The 21660-nt window shown below is 36.8% G+C and overlaps 1 protein-coding gene across 1 annotated transcript in view; it reads left to right on the top strand.

The window, feature by feature from the left end:
• The window catches only part of LOC115630060 (protein argonaute-3), a 265544-nt gene that overhangs the window by 80704 nt on the left and 163180 nt on the right, over positions 1-21660 (top strand). The window contains exon 3 of the mRNA XM_030526694.1: positions 18187-19604. Coding sequence (XP_030382554.1) covers positions 18187-19604 — 1418 coding nt within the window. The remainder of the gene's footprint in view (positions 1-18186; positions 19605-21660) is intronic.

Consider the following 21660-nt stretch of genomic DNA (forward strand, 5'->3'; position numbering starts at 1 on the left):
AAACAAGAAAGCTGCGGAGGTAACACGGGCGCTGTCGCGAATAATGGCCAACACGCGTGGCCCCAAGCAAGGACGAAGATTACTTCTGATGAGCGTAACGAAGTCGATAATGTTATATGCGGCACCAATATGGGCTGCCGCGGTAACCAGGAAGAGTTACGTCAGGGACCTCGTAGCAACGTATCGGCTGAGCGCACTCCGCGTCTGCAGCGGCTTCCGGACGATTTCGGATGACGCCGTGTTAGTGATCGCAGGGATGACCCCTATTGACCTCCTCATCAGAGAAGCCCGCAAACTCCACGAAATTGCAGCTGGAGAGCCTCGCAGATCCGCGCGGGCGGTGGCTAGACGAACAACTATCAGCGCGTGGCAAGAGCGTTGGAATGCCTCGTCCAAAGGCAGATGGACCCACCTATTAATACCCGACGTATCACTGTGGATAAACAGAACGCACGGGCAGGTTGATTTTCATCTAACGCAACTCCTAAGCGGCCATGGTTGCTTTAGAAGTTACCTCCAGAGATTCGGGCACGACTCCAGTGCGGAGTGTCCCGCCTGCCGAGGAGTAATTGAAGATGCTAACCACGCAGCCTTCGAATGCCCTCGTTTTGAAGCGGAAAGACTGAGATGGGAGGCGACTACTGGAACCCCTCCCTCGGCGACGAATTTTGTGGCGAACATGCTCGCTAACGAGGACGCTTGGGCGGCGAGTGCAAGCTTTGCTGCTTCAATAATGGGCAAGCTCAGAAAGCTGGAGCGTGAGAGGAGCACCATATAGGCGGGCTGTTCATCCGGGCGAAGCAATGCCTAACAGCCGTACCGCCCGGTCTACAACCTGCGTATATGTATATCTATCTATTTATTTATGTATATATATTTTCTATCTATATTTTTCCTCTGTCAACTTTCTTATTTAATTCATATTAAAGAATACAAAAAAAAAAAAAAAAAACACTCACACAGATGCAATTGCTATGTAAATGTGCAATTATACACCCTTTACGTGAGTTCAAATACCGAGGTAAAATCGATCAAATTTTTTTTTTTATTTTCTTAATTTTTTTATTTTCTATAATTATTGTAAACATATGTACAGAGTATTTCAAAGTCGGGACACCCGACTTTAGCTTTTTTACTTGTTATACTCTGTACATGAAATGTACAAGAGTATATTAGGTTTGCGGGAGCTGAAAAATGTAACAGGCAGAAGGAGGCGTGGCAGACCCCACAAAGTATATATATTATTGATCAGCGTGACAAGACGAGTCGATCTAGCCCTGTCTGTCTGTCTGTCTGTCCGTCTGTCCGTCCGTATGAACACCTGGATCTCAGAGACTATAAGAGATAGAGACACCAAATTTTGCACGAAGATGCGTTATGTGTGTATTCTATACGAGTTTGTTTTATTTTTTTGATTTTCCCCCCCACTTCCCCCCTATGGGGGTTTTCCCGATTTTCCATTCGTATAATCGCCTATATCTCGGAGACTATAAGACCTAGGCACACCAAATTTTAGTCCAAGATGCCTTGTGTGAATACGCAGAAAATGTATATTTTGGAATTTCCCTCCCTCCCCCCTCTCCCCCGCAAATGCGATTTTCTCTAACTCCCGTAATTCTTGGAATTTCGAACTAAAATTTTGCAAATACCCCCAGTTAGTAATTATGTGTCCGTATGCCAAGTTTCACTATGATAGACCGATTTACCAAGAAGTTATAGCCATAAATATATTTGCTGCTGCAGCGCTGCTCAAGCGCTGCCCGCGGCTGTTGTTGATGTTGCTGTTTGGTTGACTGCGAAAATGCTTACACAGACACGAATTGATGCGCATAGGCATACATACACTCACACAGACGCAATTGCTATGTAAATGTGCAATTATACACCCTTTACGTGAGTTCGAATACCGAGAGAGGTAAAATCGATCCAATTTTTTTTTATTTATTTTTTTTTTTATTTTCTACTAGCAGGTATTGCCCGTCTTAACCCGGCTCAATATAATGTTTCCAATTGTATTTATTTTGTGTGTGCATAACCTACCCATATGTTTTCACCTTATAAGTTACCAGTAGGAAGGCATTTAAGGTATTTAAATGAACATTTTCTGTTCTTGACAAAAAATTGTTCAGTAGTCCGTTACATTTTTGTTCTTGTCAAACTATTTCTTTAAACGAACATGACCACTATAACTAATATTTTTTTAAACCTCCCCCCTTTGGAGTACGAATTTTCCAAAAGCCTTTCTTAGTGTGCTCCTACACTATGATGGATACTATGAAAGGATACTTGAGTCCAAATTTCATCTTTTACCGTTTGGGCTGTGCGTTGATCACCAATTAGTCAGGACAAACTGTTTTATATATAGAGATAACGCAACGTTTTAAGATAGACTATGTGCAAAAAAGGGGAATAATTATAAGGGTATATCCTAATTTTAAATTCACATTTGAGTCAATACGGTCACGCACAAACTCGGAATATGAAACACGGCACTCGTGTCAATGCCGTGCAGCGATGAGCCACGATCAAAAAGGACTGACAATTCTCATCTCAATTTGCTAGAGTAAAACTTTCGATAGTTGAAGCCACCGATACCATCAAAATATCGAAGTTTGAATGCAATAAGCAGAATATTTAAATAATAAAATCTAATTATTTATTGAGATCGATAAGAACAAATCATATACATACATACATCTGCCCGCAATGCGAAGCAGAATATGCGTAGCTCCGTTATTCGGTTTCTGCTTTACTATCGCATACGCAGTCGTTGCTTAGCGACGGTAACTGTAAACTTTTGGCGTTTTGCCTTTGCAATTAACATTAAATGGTCAAAACGAAAGAAGATGAGCGAGCCAACAACTTGAAGTTGTTGTTGTTGTTTTGTATTTACATGCTTCATACATATACAGGCATAGATACATATGCTTGTACATATGTATGTATGCATGGGCACACATAGACACGAACTGTTCCCAACTATTTGATATTTGATATATGGCAAGTAAAAAACATATTGCTATATTTTAATCGTTGAATGCCAATTTGTTGATATAGTTATGTTGATTACATTACCCAAATTTGAAATCGATCGGACAAAATTTATAACACAAACTATTCATTTGAAAAAGTGAATAAATATTAAAACCCCAATAATAAAATTAAATGCGATATATCGAAAATATCGATACTTGTGTTGATATATCGTAATACATGTCGAATACAAATACATCGAAAAACATCGTTTGAGAGTTATTGATTATAATACTGTATTCGATTGTACACTGTACACATACATACATACAAATTTATTTGTATGTGTACTGTAACTGTAAACTTTTGGCATTTTGCGTATGTAATGAACAGGCGTAAATGATCAAAACGAAAGAAGATTTGCGAGCCAATAACTTGAAGTTGTTGTTGTTGTTTTAAAAATTTTGATTTGAAACCATAGAAAACTATTTTTTACAATTAAACAACAGTGTTCGATAGCCCACTGCATACTTGTACATACAAACCTATATATGTATATAGGAATGTATGAACGTACATACATACTTATTGATGTACATACATACATATGTACATGCTATACATACAGACGTATGTACGTATGTAATACATATGGTGCTGGCGTAATTCATAATGCGAAATTCTTTCTAAGGGGAGAAATGTCCCCCCTGCCCAACCTGCGTACGCCCTTGTAGTCCGTTGTCCTAAAAACCCCTTATGCCAAATGTACTAAACAAAGAAAAAATAGCATAAAAATGTTTATGTTATAATGTTAATAATTTTTAATTAATTAACATTTCTTGCCCTGTCAGTGCAAGACGAATGTACTTTTGTACATACATATGTATGTATGTATGTACATACATGTGTACAAATGAACATTCACACATTAGTGTCTCACATTTTGCTTTGGCTACTTCAACCGTTTACACGCAACTACACGAACAGCTGCTTGTATGTATGTATGTGTGTGTGTGTGTGTATGTATACTTAGTTGTCCCCAACTGTTTGATATTTTGTATTGTTTGTTCTACCTGCATTTCTAAAATGCATATTTTAAAAATCGTTAAATGCAAAGTTGTAATTTTAGTTACGTAGATTATATTACCCAAATTTGAAATCGATCTGACAAAATTTATAACACAAACTTTTCATTTGAAAAAATGAATAAATATTAAAACCCCAATAATTCAAGCTCCAACACAAATTTTGAAAAACCGAGTATGCAGTTTTGTTTGTATTCTTTTATAGATTATAAAACCTAAATTTAAAGTTGATCGATTCAAAAATGCAGAATTTTCAATCAAACTTTGGAGCTACTTTCCCCCCTTTGGAGCTCGAATTTTCCAAAATCCCTTCTTAGTGCGCATCTACACCATGATAGGATACTTGAGCCCAAATTTCAGTTTCCTAGCTTTTACCGTTTGGGCTGTGGGGTGTTGATTGTGTTTCAATTTTTCCACGGAAAACCCCACTTTTTTCATGCCCCAGGAAAAATGGTGAAAAACCAAGTATACAGTTTTTCTTGTATTCTTTTTGAGAGTGTACAAACTTTGAAGTTAATTGGATGAAAATTGTAGATTTTTCATACAAACGTTGGAGCCCGTTTTCCCCCCTTTGGCGTTCGAATTTTCCAAAACCGCTTCTTAGTGCTCACCTACACCACTGAAGACAACATGTGTCCAATTTTCAGCCTCCTAGCTCTAACCGTTTGGGCTGTGCGTTGATTGCACATAGCTTTTCGTTTACCGAATTTTCCACCGGAAAATCATTATTATTCAGGCCGCAGGAAAAATATTGAAAATCCAAGTATACAGTTTTTTTGGTATTCTTTGTGAGAGTATACAAACTAAGTTTGAAGTTAATCGGATAAAAATTGTAGATTTTTCATACAAACGTTGGAGCTCGTTTTCCCCCCTTTGGAGCTCGAATTTTCCGAAACCCCTTCTTAGTGCTCACTTTCACTATAAGAGGGATCTTGTGTCCAAATTTCAGCTTCCTAGCTCTTACCGTTTGGGCTGTGCGTTGATTGCCAATCAGTCAGTCAGTCAGTCAGTCAGTCAGTCAGTCAGGACAAACTGTTTTATATATATAGATAATTATTGTAAACATATGTACAGAGTATTTCAAAGTCGGGACACCCGACTTTAGCTTTTTTACTTGTTTACTTTTTGTTTGAGGTTTTGTTTGGTTTTTATTTTGGAAGGTTCGAAATTAGCAGAAAGAGGACAGCAGAAGGAGATTCCTATTTTTAGTTCTTCAGTGCGTTTTTACCCATATGGCTACGTTTGTGTGCTGGTTGGATTAGCGTAGTCAGTTTCCATGTCTTCTGGATCATCGTGATCGTGGCGGGGGTGATGTTGATGGGATTGTTTTAGTAATGATGTTGTTTTGGTTGATGAAGTTGTGTTTGCTGATGTTTTAAGAGAGTTGGGTCCACGGGATGTAGATGCAGAGTGGGAGTTTACATTTCGCTGCAATGTAGTGTTGTATGCAGATGTTTTTTGGGTGATGGGTGTGGTATTTATTGGTTTTTGTGTTTTTTGATGTTTGCGAGTTTTGCATGTTCTGAGGTGTGGCGTTTGTTAGCGTTTTAGCGTAGGAGGTTTTCATTTGGTAGCCATGTCGGTTGAAATAAATACCCAAAGCAAGTATTTTCTTTGGATCAAAAGGGTGCCGTCTCTGCTTTTTTTGCATGCCTCAACTTTTCCACCATAAGCAAGTTGTTGTCTTGGCGTTTAATTACAATAAATTTGAGTTCGCCTAGTTGTGATTTGTATAATTTGTTTATGTCAGGTGGTTCGTGCATGTTTGCTTCTAAAGGGCTCGAGCCCGGGTTTGATGCTGCTGTTGTTTTTTGTTCTTATGTTTTTATTTTTCTTTTGTGGTTGATATTTATTTTTCTCAAGTTGCATAGCGAGGCTTTACACTATTGTAACACGACTTATCTCTTCGGAGGTTGAAGTGGTGCAGTGATTCTTTGTATACATAAAGTTCTCCTTTAACATTTCTGTAATGTTTTTAATTCTTTCATTCATACCTTTAAAATTCATGTTTATTTTCGTAGTTGTTCTTTTGAGGATATTTACTGTAGAATCTACTACTGAGGCAAACCTTTCCGTTAGGTCTTTTAAGTTATTTTGATTCTGTAAAAGGTTTGTCATATTTTCTTCCATTAGTTTTCTATCTTCTTCATCCATTATACCAAATAATATATGATACAGAATGCCCATGAATTCGAACGGTGCTTTGCGTCTTGAAAAGTTAATTATCTTCTTCTAAAGTTCCGACTTGCTTTTGCATGATATCAAGGACTAAATTACATTGGTATTCAAAACTATGGAGTTTCTCCCAAACCACTCCCATTGAGTCTAAATATATAGCTGTGGTATTATTGAGTTTTTCTATTGTCAACTTTTCTTTTTACATACAAGATTTGAGCTTGATACATGGCTAAACAGCAATAACATTGCTAAAATGACACCCCATTTAGATATTTTATGCCCTCTAATAGGTCTATCTTGTCTTGGTTCTATTTTTTGCTTTTTTATTTTTGTACCCGGTACCCGTACGGTAAAAAGAGTATATTAGGTTTGTGCAAAGTATGTAAGATGCAGAAGGAAGCATCTCCGACACCATCTCTATATATATAAAACAGTTTGTCCTGACTGACTGACTGACTGATTGGCAATCAACGCACAGCCCAAACGGTAAGAGCTAGGAAGCTGAAATTTGGACACAAGATCCATCTTATAGTGAAAGTGAGCACTAAGAAGGGGTTTCGGAAAATTCGAGCTCCAAAGGGCGGAAAACGAGCTCCAACGTTTGTATGAAAAATCTACAATTTTTATCCGATTAACTTCAAACTTAGTTTGTATACTCTCACAAAGAATACAAAAAAAAACTGTATACTTGGATTTTCAATATTTTTCCTGCGGCCTGAATAATAATGATTTTCCGGTGGAAAATTCGGTAAACGAAAAGCTATTTGCAATCAACGCACAGCCCAAACGGTAAGAGCTAGGAAGCTGAAATTTGGGATCAAGTATCCTATCATGGTGTAGATGCGCACTAAGAAGGGATTTTGGAAAATTCGAGCTCCAAAGGGGGGAAACGTAGCTCCAAAGTTTGTTTGAAAATTCTGTATTTCTGAATCGATCAACTTTAAATTTGGTTTTTATAATCTATTAAAAAATACAAACAAAACTGCAACTCGGTTTTTCGAAATTTGTGTTGGAGCTTGAATTATTGGGGTTTTAATATTTATTCATTTTTTCAAATGAAAAGTTTGTGTTATAAATTTTGTCCGATCGATTTCAAATTTGGGTAATATAATCTACGTAACTAAAATTACAACTTTGCATTTAACGATTTTTAAAATATGCATTTTACAAATGCAGGCACAACTAAGTATACATACACACACACACACACACACAAACATACATACAAGCAGCTGTTCGTGTAGTTGCGTGCAAACGGTTGAAGTAGCCAAAGCAAAATGTGAGACACTAATGTGTGAATGTTCATTTGTACACATGTATGTACATACATACATACATATGTACAAAAGTACATTCGTCTTGCACTCACAGGGCAAGAAATGTTAATTAATTAAAAATTATTACAATTATAACATAAACATTTTGATGTTATTTTTTCTTTGTTTAGTACATTTGGCATAAGGGGTTTTTAGGACAACGGACTACAAGGGCGTACGCAGGTTGGGCAGGGGGGACATTGCTACCCCTAGAAAGAATTTCGCATTATGAATTACACCAGCACCATATGTATTACATACGTACATACGTACATACGTCTGTATGTATAGTATGTACATATGTACATCAATAAGTATGTATGTACGTACATACATTCTTATATACATATATAGGTTTGTATGTATGCAGTGGGCCATCGAACACTGTTGTTTAATTGTAATAAATAGTGTTCTATGGTTTCAAATCAAAATTTTAAAAACAACAACAACAACTTCAAGTTATTGGCTCGCTCTTCTTCTTTCGTTTTGATCATTTACTGCTGTTAATTGCATACGCAAAATGCCAAAAGTTTACAGTTACCGTACACATACAAATACATTTGTATGTATGTATGTACATATGTGTACAGTGAACAATCGAATAAGGTATTATAATCAATAACTCTCAAACGATGTTTTTCGATGTATTTGTATTCGACATGTATTACGATATATCAACACAAGTATCGATATTTTCGATATATCGCATTTATTATACCCTGTACCCAAAGGGTACAAGGGTATATTAGTTTAGTGCGAGTGCACATGGAACACACAGAAGGAGGCTTGGTAGACCCCACAAAGTATATATATTCTTGATCAGCATGACAAGCCGAGTCGATATAGCCATGTCCGTCTGTCCGTCTGTCTGTCCGTCTGTCCGTCTGTCTGTCTGTCTGTCTGTATGAACGCAAGGATCTCCGAAAGTATAAGAGCTAGAATAACCAAACTTGGTATACAGATTCTCCTGAGACCGAGAAAGGATGAGTTTGTTCATTTTTTCTGATCCACCCCCCCCACTCCCCCCCTATTAACGATTTTCTATAACTCCCGTAATTCTTGGAATTTTGAACTAAAATTTGGTAGTCACATTAGGTTAGTAATTATATAACCGTATACCAAGTCTCATTATGATAGAATGATCGGAAAGAAAGTTATAGCCATATAACCAGGCTCAATGCACACATACATACATATGTACAAGTACACAAACACGCATAGACACGATTCTGATGTAATTGTAAATGTATGTATGCATGCATGGAATATTTTATATTTAATTAGTTTATTATTTATTTATTATTTAGTTAATTAATTAAATTAATTTAGTTAATTAATTTAATTAAATTAATTAATTTATTTAATTACTTTTTTGTGGGGTGGTACAGGGTATTTAAGAGTTGAGCCTGCTCGACTTTAGCATTCCTTTCTTGTTTTATTATTGGGGTTTTAATATTTATTCACTTTTTCAAATGAATAGTTTGTTTTATAAATTTTGTCCGATCGATTTCAAATTTGGGTAATGTAATCAACATAACTATATCAACAAATTGGCATTCAACGATTAAAATATAGCAATATGTTTTTTACTTGCCATATATCAAATATCAAATAGTTGGGGACATCACATACACACACTCACACATACATACAACAAGCAACAGTTCGTGTCTATGTGTGCCCATGCATACATACATATGTACAAGCATATGTATGTATGCCTGTATATGTATGTAGCATGTACATACAAAACAACAACAACAACTTCAAGTTGTTGGCTCGCTCTTCTTTCTTTGTGACCATTTAATGTTAATTGCAAAGGCATAACGCCAAAAGTTTACAGTTACCGTCGCTAGGCAACGACTGCGTAAGCGATAGTAAAGCAGAAACCGAATAACGGAGCTACGTATATTCTGCTTCGCATTGCGGGCAGATGTATGTATGTATATGATTTGTTCTTATTGATCTCAATAAATAATTAGATTTTATTATTTAAATATTCTGCTTATTGCATTCAAACTTCGATATTTTGATGGTATCGGTGGCTTCAACTATCGAAAGTTTTACTCTAGCAAATTGAGATGAGAATTGTCAGTGCTTTTTGATCGTGGCTCGTCGCTGCACAGCATTGACACGAGTGCCGTGTTTCATATTCCGAGTTTGTGCGTGACCGTATTGACTCAATAGGGCACGAAAAGTCTCAAATGTGAATTTAAAATTAGGATATTATCTTAAAACGTTGCGTTATCTCTATATATAAAACAGTTTGTCCTGACTAATTGGTGATCAACGCACAGCCCAAACGGTAAAAGATAAAATTTGGACTCAAGTATCCTTTCATAGTATCCATCATAGTGTAGGAGCACACTAAGAAAGGCTTTTGGAAAATTCTAGCTCCAAAGGGGGAAAAACGAGCTTTAAAAAATATTAGTTATAGTGGTCATGTTCGTTTAACGAAATAGTTTGGCAAGAACAAAAATGTAACGGACTACTGAACAATTTTTTGTCAAGAACAGAATATGTTCATTTAAATACCTTAAAAGGCATTTAAGGTATTTAAATGAACATATTCTGTTCTGGTAACTTATAAGGTGAAAACATATGGGTAGGTTATGCACACACAAAATAAATACAATTGGAAACATTATATTGAGCCGGGTTAAGACCTGCTAGTAAAGTATATATATTCTGAATCAGCATGACGAGAGAAATTGATCTAGACATGTCCGTCCGTCTGTCCGTCTGGATGAACGCAAGGATCTCAGAAACTATAAAAGCTAGAATAACCAAAGTTGGCATCCAGATTCTCCTAGGTCCGAGAAAGGACGAGTTTATTTTATTTTTTTTAATTTTCCCCCCTTTCCCCCGCTACAGAATTTCGTCAATAGCGTCCACATTTCAAATGCTACCTAAACCAAACTTTTCACACATCATTTATATATAATTATCTATTTATTATTAATTAACTTAACTATTAATTTTATCCAATTCGGTCAATTCTAAGAAAAGTTATTAGCGAAACAAATTGTCTCCCGTGCAACCCCTCCAAACTGCAGCAACAAGTTCGCTCTTCTTCCTCTTTTTGCTTCTGCTATGGGCGCATATACCTCAATGTCGGAAGTTTACCTGGGTACAGGGTATTTTACTGTCGGGCTTGCTCGACTGTAACGTTCCCTCTTGTTTTAACTTTCGTTTGACTCAGCAAAATGTGATGTTTGAAATGGATGCTGTGTGTGAATGCTGATGTTTTAAGAATACATTTACTAATTTGCTAATTTAATAATATTTACGTAGGATAGCAAAAGATTTTTGATGCAGATTGTTCTGAAAAACTATAAGGTTTATATTCTAAAGAATATTTTTATTTGATAAAATGTCTTTGTTAGTGTTTTTAATCAAAACTCTCAACAAAGCAAACAAGATTTGAAACATCCCAAATTTCTGTGGCAAAGAGAATTGGTTTTGAGGCGAAACTTGAGCGGAAGAGATTTCTGTGGCACCCCTGTATGTGACCGTTTGGCACCCCCCACTCCCCCCTATTCATGATTTTCTATAACTCCCGTAATTCTTGGAATTTTGAACTAATTTGTTTCATTATTATATGTTGATCAGAAAGAAAGTAATAGCCATATAACCAGGCCCAATGCACACATACATACATATGTACAAGTACATAAACACGCATAGACACGATTCTGATATAAATGTAAATGTATGTATGCATGTATGGAATATTTTATATATAATTTAGTTAATTAATTAAATTAAATTAATAAATTAATTAATTTTATTTAATTTCTTTTTTTGTGGGTTGGTACAGGGTATTTAAGAGTTGAGCACTTTAGCATTCCTTTCTTGTTTTGTTAAGAAATGTCGAGTTTCGTCCGTTAAAGAGATGAAGAGCACGGAAGAGTATTGGCACTGCGTAATATGGGGATGTTAATACTTAATTTTAATTATTTCGGTGACTCCTTCATTTTACAGCAGGATAATGCACTTCATACTACAAAGTTCACTAAAGCTTTTTTATACTCTGTACATGAAATGTACAAGAGTATATTAAGTTTGCGGGAGCTGAAAAATGTAACAGGCAGAAGGAGGCGTGGCAGACCCCACAAAGTATATATATTCTTGATCAGCGTGACGAGTCGATCTAGCCCTGTCTGTCCGTCTGTCCGTCCGTATGAACACCTGGATCTCAGAGACTATAAGAGATAGAGACACCAAATTTTGCACAAAGATGCGTTATGTGTGTATTCTATACGAGTTTGTTTTATTTTTTTGATTTTCCCCCCCACTTCCCCACTATGGTGGTTTTCCCGATTTTCCATTCGTATAATCGCCTATATCTCGGAGACCATAAAACCTAGGAACACCAAATTTTAGTCCAAGGTGCCTTGTATGAATACGCAGAAAATGTATATTGTATTGCTGTTTGGTTGACTGCGAAAATGCTTACACAGACACGAATAGATGCGCATAGGCATACATACTCTCACACAGACGCAATTGCTATGTAAATGTGCAATTATACACCCTTTACGTGAGTTCGAATACCGAGAAAGGTAAAATCGATCATTGATTTTTTTTTTTTTCTTAATTTTTTTTATTTTCTATAATTATTGTAAACATATGTACAGAGTATTTCAAAGTCGGGACAACCGACTTTAGCTTTTTTACTTGTTTTTATTTATTTATTTATTAACTTATCCTAGCGTTACAAGTACGAGATTACTTTTTAGTTATTACGCTAGTCATTACATATTCATTTCATTTCATTCAGTTGTTAATTTAATTACAGGTTTAATTTAGTTTAAATTGACATTTAATATTACAATTACATTTAAGAGTTTCACAATTTGCCTTAGCTTTAATTATTATTTCTTATTATATATTAATAGTTTACTTACTTTTTGAGATTCAATAATTCCCTTTTTAGAGTGGCCAACACCCGGCCCGGACTTAAATCCGTGTTGAACAACGACGGGTGTTCCATTTCAAATATATTTATCGTTCAAAATTCTTTGTTTTGCTCTTTTAGTTTTAATATATAAACACTCAATTTGTCCTACTTTAGAGTATACCGCACCTGCGTATGCTTTTTCAGATGCATCCGCAAACCCATGTATCTCCAACTTGAGATTGACGTGAGTCTTAATCCATCTGGGTATTTTAATTATTTCTAGCATTTTAAAATTATATTGGTATAATTTCCACTCGTTAGCAACACCATTAGATAATTCATGATCCCAGATTTGCTCGTCAATCCATAGTTTCTGCATAAATATTTTTCCCACAATTGTCACTGGAGAAACCCAACCTAACGGATCGTAAATTTTGGCTAGTGTAGACACTTATTCACTTTTTTGGAGCTGTTACAATTGACATGAAACTTGAATTTATCTCTGATAGGCTCTCACTGAAGTCCTAGTGATTTATAGATTCATTTTCTTCAATAGTCAATACTTGATTTTCCATTGTGTTGTCAACGGTTTTTAAAAAATCTGATACATTTGCTATCCATTTTCTGAAGGTGAGTCCGAACTTTTGCAACTCCTCAAATATATTTTCAGCTTTGAATTTCGCATCTGCAACAGAGTTTGCTCCTCTCAGAAGATCGTCCATATAAAAATCATTTAAAATTATTTCTCCAATCTTACTATTTTTGCATTTATCAGCAATATCAATAAACAAAAATCAGCTGTGGTATGAAGATGCGTGAAAAACCTAACAGTATAATATCTGAAATGTAAACAAACTTGGTGTGCTCCTTTTGGTCATATTTCACAACTCATGGTTGTACGAATGGCTGGCGAACGAACACAAAGATGAAACGCCAGCTATTAGCTTTAAACGTTTTGCTACTTTGTGTTCTTTTCATTCATTTGGTCTGTGAACATTTATTCGCCTGCGCGCTAGCGCTGCAAAATAATTGATGTTGACTGAACCTGTCAGATTTTTTTTACGTTTTTCCCAAAAATAAAACGGATTAAACGTAAAGCTGAACAAAATTAATTTTTATTGTCGTTTTCGAGAAGATCAGACATTTTCAGTGACATTTTAAAGTAATAATGTGCTTATTCAAGTATGCATTTGACTTTATACGATCAATCGTCTCTCCACAAACAAATCGATGTTTAACAAAAATACAGATACTACAAACTCATATTTTCGCCATTTGGTTAGTATATCAAATATATCTCTTTGGATTCTTGAACCGATCCACATGATGTCATTTAGACTTTTATTGCTTGTGCTTTTTGCTGATGCATCAAAAAACACTCTTAATTTGGTTGTAAGGCTTCAGTCTCTGATCACTGACTGATGGGGTAAATAATAAGCCTCTTCCCTGTTCGATTCAACCATGTGCTCTAATTCCATATATTCCTTCATAAACTTTGAATAATCTTCTTTAAGTTGTTTGTTGTTTTGAAACTTCTTCTCAAGGTTGAAAATACGTGCCATCGCTTGAGCTTTAGAATCTCCCAAGTCCTTAAATTCTTTAAACGGAATTGACATCTCTTTCTGTGGCTTTTATAAAAATTTTCCCAAAAAAATCTGCTTCTATTTCCTCATTATTCTCACTTTCTTCTTCAGATCAAGTTTGGTTATTCTAGCTCTTGTACTTTCTGAAATCCTTGCGTTCATACAGACGGACAGACACACAGACAAACAGACGGACATGGCTATATCTACTCGTCTTCTCATACTGATCCATAATATACATATTTACTTTGTGGGGTCTGCCACACCTGCTTCTTTGTGTTACATACCTTCGCACAAAAATAGTATACCCTTTCACCCTTTGGGTACAGGGTATAGTAGTAATAGTAACCATTTTAAAAAACCCTTAATTTCATTAAAAAAAATTAAACTTAACAGGAAAAAGGCAATATATACGTTTTCGAGGTTTTAGGTTTGTGCAAAGTATGTAACATACAGAAGGAATCATCTCCGACCCCATAAAGTATATATATTCTTGATCAGCATGACGAGAGAAATCGATCTAGACATGTCCGTCCGTCTGTCCGTCCGTCTGTCCGTCCGTCTGTCCGTCCGTCTGTCCGTCCGTCTGGATGAACGCGAGGATCTCGGAAACTATAAAAGCTAGAATAACCAAAGTTGGCATCCAGATTCTCCTAGATCCGAGTAAGGACGAGTTTATTTTTTTTATTTTTTATTTTCCCCCCCCCTTCCCCCGCTGCAGAATTTCGTCAATAGCGTCCACATTTCAAATGCTACCTAAACCAAACTTTGCACACATAATTAATAAATAAATTTCTACTGTTGTTTTATTCAATTCGGTCAATTCTAAGAAAAGTTATTAGCAAAACAAATTCTCGCTAGTACAACCCCCCCAAACTGCAGCAACAAGTTCGCTCTTCTTCTTCCTCTTTTTGTTGCTGCTATGGGCGCATATAACTCAGTGACGGAAGTTTACCTGGGTACAGGGTATTACACTGTCGGGCTTGCTCGACTGTAGCGTTCTCTCTTGTTCTTATTTATAACATTTTTTTCATATTTGGTCCAAAGACCCTTATCTTTAAATACACTAAGCGATTCGGCATACTATTAACTAAGTTTTGTATGTGGTTGCGTCGAATCTAGCACCAATCCGTCAAATCTGGGCTCTGAGCAGGCCACTACATAAGGTGAAAACTTTGGTCATGAACACAATTTTTCACTATTTTTGCCGTATGCCGTAACAACATTTGTCCTTAAAATCTGGCCCATTACCCACCAATGAGCCGACATTCCACCAAGTGAAGCAGCTCCAAACCATCACACTACCTCCTCCATGCTTGATTGTTTCTTTGACTTGGGTTTTTTTTACCTTTTTATGAGGTCGGTACTAGAAGTACTCCTTGCTATCAGACTAAAATCTGTATATTTTGGTATCATCAGACCAAATAACCTTATTCATATCTTCTCCTTGCTAAATTTTGGACGCAAATTTTTGGCCGATAGGGTCGGTTTCTTTTGTTTAATAGCCGTTGTGAAGCCAATTCTCTGCAGAGTTCGTTGTACCGTCCACTCACTAACGGGTTTTCAGATGGCCGTTGCAGCTTGTTTTGGTGTTGTCTGTTCATCCTGGTGGTCATGATATGCTCGGTACATGGTAAACATGTATCCACATGTGCTCGCTACTGTATATTCTTGTTCAGCATGACAAGACGAGTCGATCTAGCCCTGTATGTCCGTCTGTCCGTCCGTATGGTCACCTAGATCTCAGAGGATATAAGAGAAAGAGACACCGAATTTTGCAGAAAGATGCCTTATGTGTGTACGCTATACGAGTTTGTTTTTTTTCCCACAAGTTGCATTATGATGGGTCGATTTTAAATGAAGTATATATGTTCTCTCATGCCAAAAACATCCATGTCAACGGTTTGCAGGTTTATGCGACAAAATAGCGGTCAGTACAGATTTCAATGATAAAATTGAAATTGCTACTACTGGGCGCGATTTTGACGTCTGTACAATGTGACCCCCTGCAGAGTTGCGTTTGATAATGCCCTGGTGAAGTTTGTTTTATTATTCTGATGCACTCCCCACCCGTAATTCTTTGAACTTTTTAATCAAATTTGGTAATAATACCCCCTAGTGATTATGTGTCTGTATGTCAAGTTTTATCAAGATATGTTGCTTAGAAAGTAATAAGACTGTAGCGATCTCTCTTGTTTTAAATTATTATACTCTGTACCCGAAGGGTGAAAGGGTTTGTTTTGTGTGAATGTATGTAACTTACAGAAGGAGGCGTGGCAGACCCCCAAAAGTAAATATATTAGTGATCAGGATGAAAAGACGAGCCGATATAGCCATGTCCGTTTGTCTGTCCGACTGTCCGTCCGTATGAACGCAAGGATCTCAGAAAGTATAAGGGCTAGATCAATCAAACTTGGTATCCAGATTCTCCTAAGACCGACAAAGTACGAGTTTCAGTTTGATTTTCGATGCACTCCCCCGCAATTCGTGTTTTTTCAATAACTCCCGTAATTTTTGGAATTTTGTGCTCAGTTTGGCAAATACCTCCAGTTAGTGATTATGAGTCCGTATGCCAAGTTTTATTACTATAGGTTAATTAATGACCATTATGACAGGACGAGTCGATATAGCCACGTCCGTCTGTCTATCCGCCTGTCCGTCCGTATGAACGCAAGGATAGGCAGTACTAGTTTTGTGTTTCAACAGTAACATATACTATACATCAGAATCGTGTATCGGGTGCATCGAAAAAAACTATAAAAAGCAATCCTGGAGAAGAACGTTTACGGATTGTAGAAGCTGTGACGGTCGCCAGGGGCTGCACTCGTCCGCTAGTACCTCTGGGTGCCTGTCGCAGTTTTCCTGTCTCCGTTGTTATTGCCTTTGTTGGCCAGCTGTTGACATAGGTCAGCTGGGGCTTTCACCGCCAGCGTTGCCCCCTGTCCGTCTCGTGTTGTGGGGCTGCAGCTATTTGCCACGTTCTGTTATTCACTTTTTGCAATTTGAGGTATTGCAATCCTAATTTTTTCCATTTTTCACGTTCTTGCAATTATTCCTGTGCACAATCTCGCCTTGGGTATGTAAACAATTTTCAAAATATGTTTTTCGCTATCACCTGGACAGAACTTCTAAACGCAGACAAGACTGTTGGAATGTCGTTGTGTCTCGGCAGCTGTGGTTTTATCGTTTCGCAAAATGGATTCAAGTGCTCTAAAATACTTAAAATGTTGACAGTGGCGTAGGGGTAGCGAAGATACCGACGACGACCTCTGGCCACCCCAGCACATCAAAACAGAATTCAGTGATGATCTTGATTTGCTCAAAAGAGTTATAACTGGTGACTGGTTATGACGTCGAAACCAAAGCCCACTAGAAGCACTCATGACCGAAAAAATAGAAAATAGCCGAGTACAAAGAACAAACCAAGTATGCTATGCACTTGAAACTGTCAACACCCGTTCGGGACATGTACTTGCTGCTCAACAACAACTGCAAAAACAAGTGGAGAAGCTAAAGTTGGGTGCCTCGACTTTGAAATACTCTGTACATACAAGGTGAAATTGATGGAAATGGAATTGAACATCTCCAAAACATCGATTTATCGCATTTTGACCGAACATTTGGGCTTACGAAAGGTGTGTGCACGGTTTGTTCCGCACAAATTGACTGACGACCGAAAATTGCTCAGGCGATCGACACTTCTGACCGATTATTTGACCAAAAATCAGATTTTAACCATTAACCACTCGCCGTATTCACTTGATATGGCACCGTGCGACTTCTACCTTTTCGGAAAAATGCATTTGCCCATGAAAGGAAGGCGTTATGCAGACGTAGAGTCCATTCAAAAGGCTTGCACCGGCATACTGGCGGCAATACCGGCCAACGAGCTAAAACACTCGTTCGACATGCTTTTGGATCGTGCAAAAAGCTGTATTGAAGCAGAAGAAGACTATTTTGGATAAAATAAATTGATTTTGCCGAAAAAACCATTTGTTCTGTTTTTTTTTTAAAGTCCTGTTTACTTTGGAACACACCTTGTATGTATGTGTAGAATAATTATAGTGTCGTGTCTTGCCGAATATAGCCGGCAAAGCAAAGATCTTATAAAAATGCACTTTCATAAAAACCAATCTATTTCTTTGCAGGGTCGTCCGTGAATCTGTCATCTAACTATATTAGACTGGAATCTGACCCAAATAAGGGCGTATATGTTTATGAAGTACGTTTTAATCCTTCTATTGACTCCGTTCATTTAAGAATGAAATACTTGAACGAACACAAAGAAAAGATTGGAGGTACTACAACATTTGATGGTACGACTCTTTATCTACCGATTAAACTTGAAAATGAATTAACAACTTTTCTTTCAAAGAGTATAAACAACACTGAAATTGAACTGCGAATTCTATTTAAAAAAAAGGAGTCACTTAAAAATTGCATTCAACTATATAATATTTTATTTGATAGAGTTATGAGAACATTAAATTTTGTCAAATTTGATCGAAAACAATTTGACCCGTCAAATCCTAAAGTTATTCCTTCCGCTAAGCTTGAAGTCTGGCCAGGCTATGTAACAGCAGTTGACGAATTTGACGGAGGTCTGATGCTGTGCTGTGATGTATCTCATCGTTTACTCAGTCAAAAGACAGTACTGGAAATGCTTATTGAAATATATCGACAGGATAAAAGCAAATATCAAGAAAGTGCTAAAAAGGTTCTTCTTGGAAATATAATTATTACGCGTTATAATAACAAAAACTATAGAATTGATGATATATATTTTGATCAAAATCCGCTTTCGGAATTTGAGACAAGTTCGGGATCTATAAGCTATGTGGATTATTACCATAAACATCACAATATAAACATTAAAGACATAAAGCAGCCCTTACTTTTGAGTCTAAAAAAACAAAGGGGTAGTGAAACATTAATAGCCGAGGATATACGATTTTGTTTGGTTCCGGAGCTATGCTACCTTACTGGTATTCGTGACGAAATCCGAGCGGATAATAGACTAATGCGTGAGATTGCAACGATTACAAGAGTTTCGCCAAATCAGCGAATGGTTGCGCTTGAAAAATTCTACAATAATGTATCCAAAACCAGGGCTGCTCGAGAAATTCTTGAAAAGTGGGGTTTGTCGTTATTGAATACTCATAATAGTCTATTAGGCAGAATTATGGACTTAGAGAACATATATTTTGCGAAAAATATAGTTTGCGCTGGACAGAAAGCTGAATTTTCAAAAGATGCACTAAATAATGAAATTTTAAATATTGTTCATATGAGAAATTGGATTCTTATACATTTCAAAAATGATTCACGAGCTGTAAAAGCACTGATCGACAATATGGACCGCTGTTGTAACGCGTTCGGAATGCATGTTTCAAAACCCAAAATAATTTCATTGGATAAGGATCGTGCTGATTTTTTTGTTAATGCCTTGCGTCGAAATATTAACAAGGATAGTCAAATTGTGGTTTGCATTTGTCCCAACAGCAGAGAAGACAGATATTCTGCCATAAAGAAAATTTGTTGTTCAGAACTGCCTATACCATCACAGGTAAGAATATTATCATTATTGACAACAACGAAATGAAAAAAAAAATTAATTTATTAAGTTAAATATTTTTAAAATATTCAACACGTTCATACATAAGTGTTTATGTAAAACAGCATACATTTATAGCATACCCTATCATAATGAAACTTGGTATACGGATATACAATCACTAACTGGATGTCCCAACCTACAGACAAACGGATAGACGGACATGGCTATATCGACTCGGCTTGTCATGCTGATCAAGAATATATATACTTTGTGGGGTCTGCCACGCTTCCTTCTGTGTGCTCCATGTGGTTATGTGTGTGTTTAAGAAAATATTTTGGCAAGAACAAGAAGAGAGAACGCTACAGTCGAGCAAGCATGACAGTGAAATACCCTTTACCCAGGTAAGCTTCCGTCACTGAGTTATATGCGCCCATAGCAGCAGCAAAAAGAGGAAGAAGAAGAGCGAATTTGTTGCTGCAGTTTAGGGGGTTGTACTGGAGAAAAATTGTTTCGCTAATAACTTTTCTTAGAATTAACCGATTTAGATGAAATTTGAAACAAAAGTAGACTATTGTGTATGAATTATGAGTGCAAAGTTTGGTTAATGTAACATTTGAAATGTGGATGGTATGCACGAAATTCTGTAGCGGGGGAAGGGTGGGAAATTCCAAAAAATAAAATAAACTCTTCTCAGACCTAGGAGAATCTGGATACCAACTTTGGTTGTTCCAGCTTTTATAGTTTCTGAGATCCTTGCGCTCTTCCAGACGGACAGACGGACAGACGGACATGTCTAGATAGTCATGCTGATTCAGAATATATATACTTTATGGGATCGGAGATGCTTCCTTCTGCATGTTACATACTTTGCACAAACCTAATATACCCTTTCTACCCTACGGGTACACGGTATAAAAATGTACCAGAATACTAAAAAATTTTTTGTCAAGAGTGTTCATTAAAATACCTTAAATGCCTTCCTACTGGTAACTAATAAGATGAAAACATATGGGTAGGTCATGCACACACAAAATAAATACAATTTGAAACATTATATTGAGTCGGGTTAAGACGGGCAATATCAGCTAGTGTACTTATATTCATTAATATTAATTCTGTTTGGCAATCCCCACAAAGAAGCAACAGCAACAGCTGCGGGCAGAGATTTCATTGATGGCTATTTGTTTCATCATAAACAGGACTTTTTGAATCTAGCGCCCCTTGGTGGCGCTATCTATATGTCGACTGGTGCGTTATAATCTGCTATCTTTATCGATTGTCCAGTGAGAATTGCATGACATTTCATCGATCGGAAGTGAAGTTATTGCGTTTTAAGTGTCAGTATGTTTGTGTTGTAGGTGCAAAAATGAGCTTATAACAAAGAGCCAACATTAAATTTTGTTTTAAAATTGGTAAAACTTTTACCGAAACGTTTCAATTGATGGAACAAGTTTATGGTGATGATTGCCTATCCCGTAGCAGAGTGCACGAGTGGTTTCAAAGTTTTCAAAGTGGTCGTGAGGACATAAATGACGATCAACATGTGGGCCAATCAAAATTTGTGATCACCAAAAATGCCATCAAAACAGTGCGTGAATTCATCAAAAATCATCCGCAATAATCATTGAAATTGATTGAAATGGAATTGAACATCTCCAAAACATCGATTTATCGCATTTTGACCGAACATTTGGGCTTACGAAAGGTGTGTGCACGGTTTGTTCCACACAAATTGACTGACGACCAAAAATTGCTCAGACGATCGACGCTTCTGACCGATTATTTGACCAAAAATCACATTTTAACCACTAAGAAGGGCTTTTGGAAATCATGCTCCCCAAGAGGGGAAAACGAGCTCCAAAGTTTGTTTGAAAATTCTGCATTTCTGCATTTCTGGTGATGATTGCCTATCCCGTAGCAGAGTGCACGAGTGGTTTCAACGTTTTCATGGTCGTGAGGACATAAATGACGATCAACATGTGGGCCAATCAAAATTTGTGATCACCAAAAATGCCATCAAAACAGTGCGTGAATTCATCAAAAATCATCCGCAATAATCATTGAA

The sequence above is a fragment of the Scaptodrosophila lebanonensis genome, unplaced genomic scaffold, assembly GCF_003285725.1.
Source record: "Scaptodrosophila lebanonensis strain 11010-0011.00,11010-0021.00 unplaced genomic scaffold, SlebRS2 tig00000250-arrow-arrow-pilon, whole genome shotgun sequence".
NCBI classification, from domain to species: domain Eukaryota; kingdom Metazoa; phylum Arthropoda; class Insecta; order Diptera; family Drosophilidae; genus Scaptodrosophila; species Scaptodrosophila lebanonensis.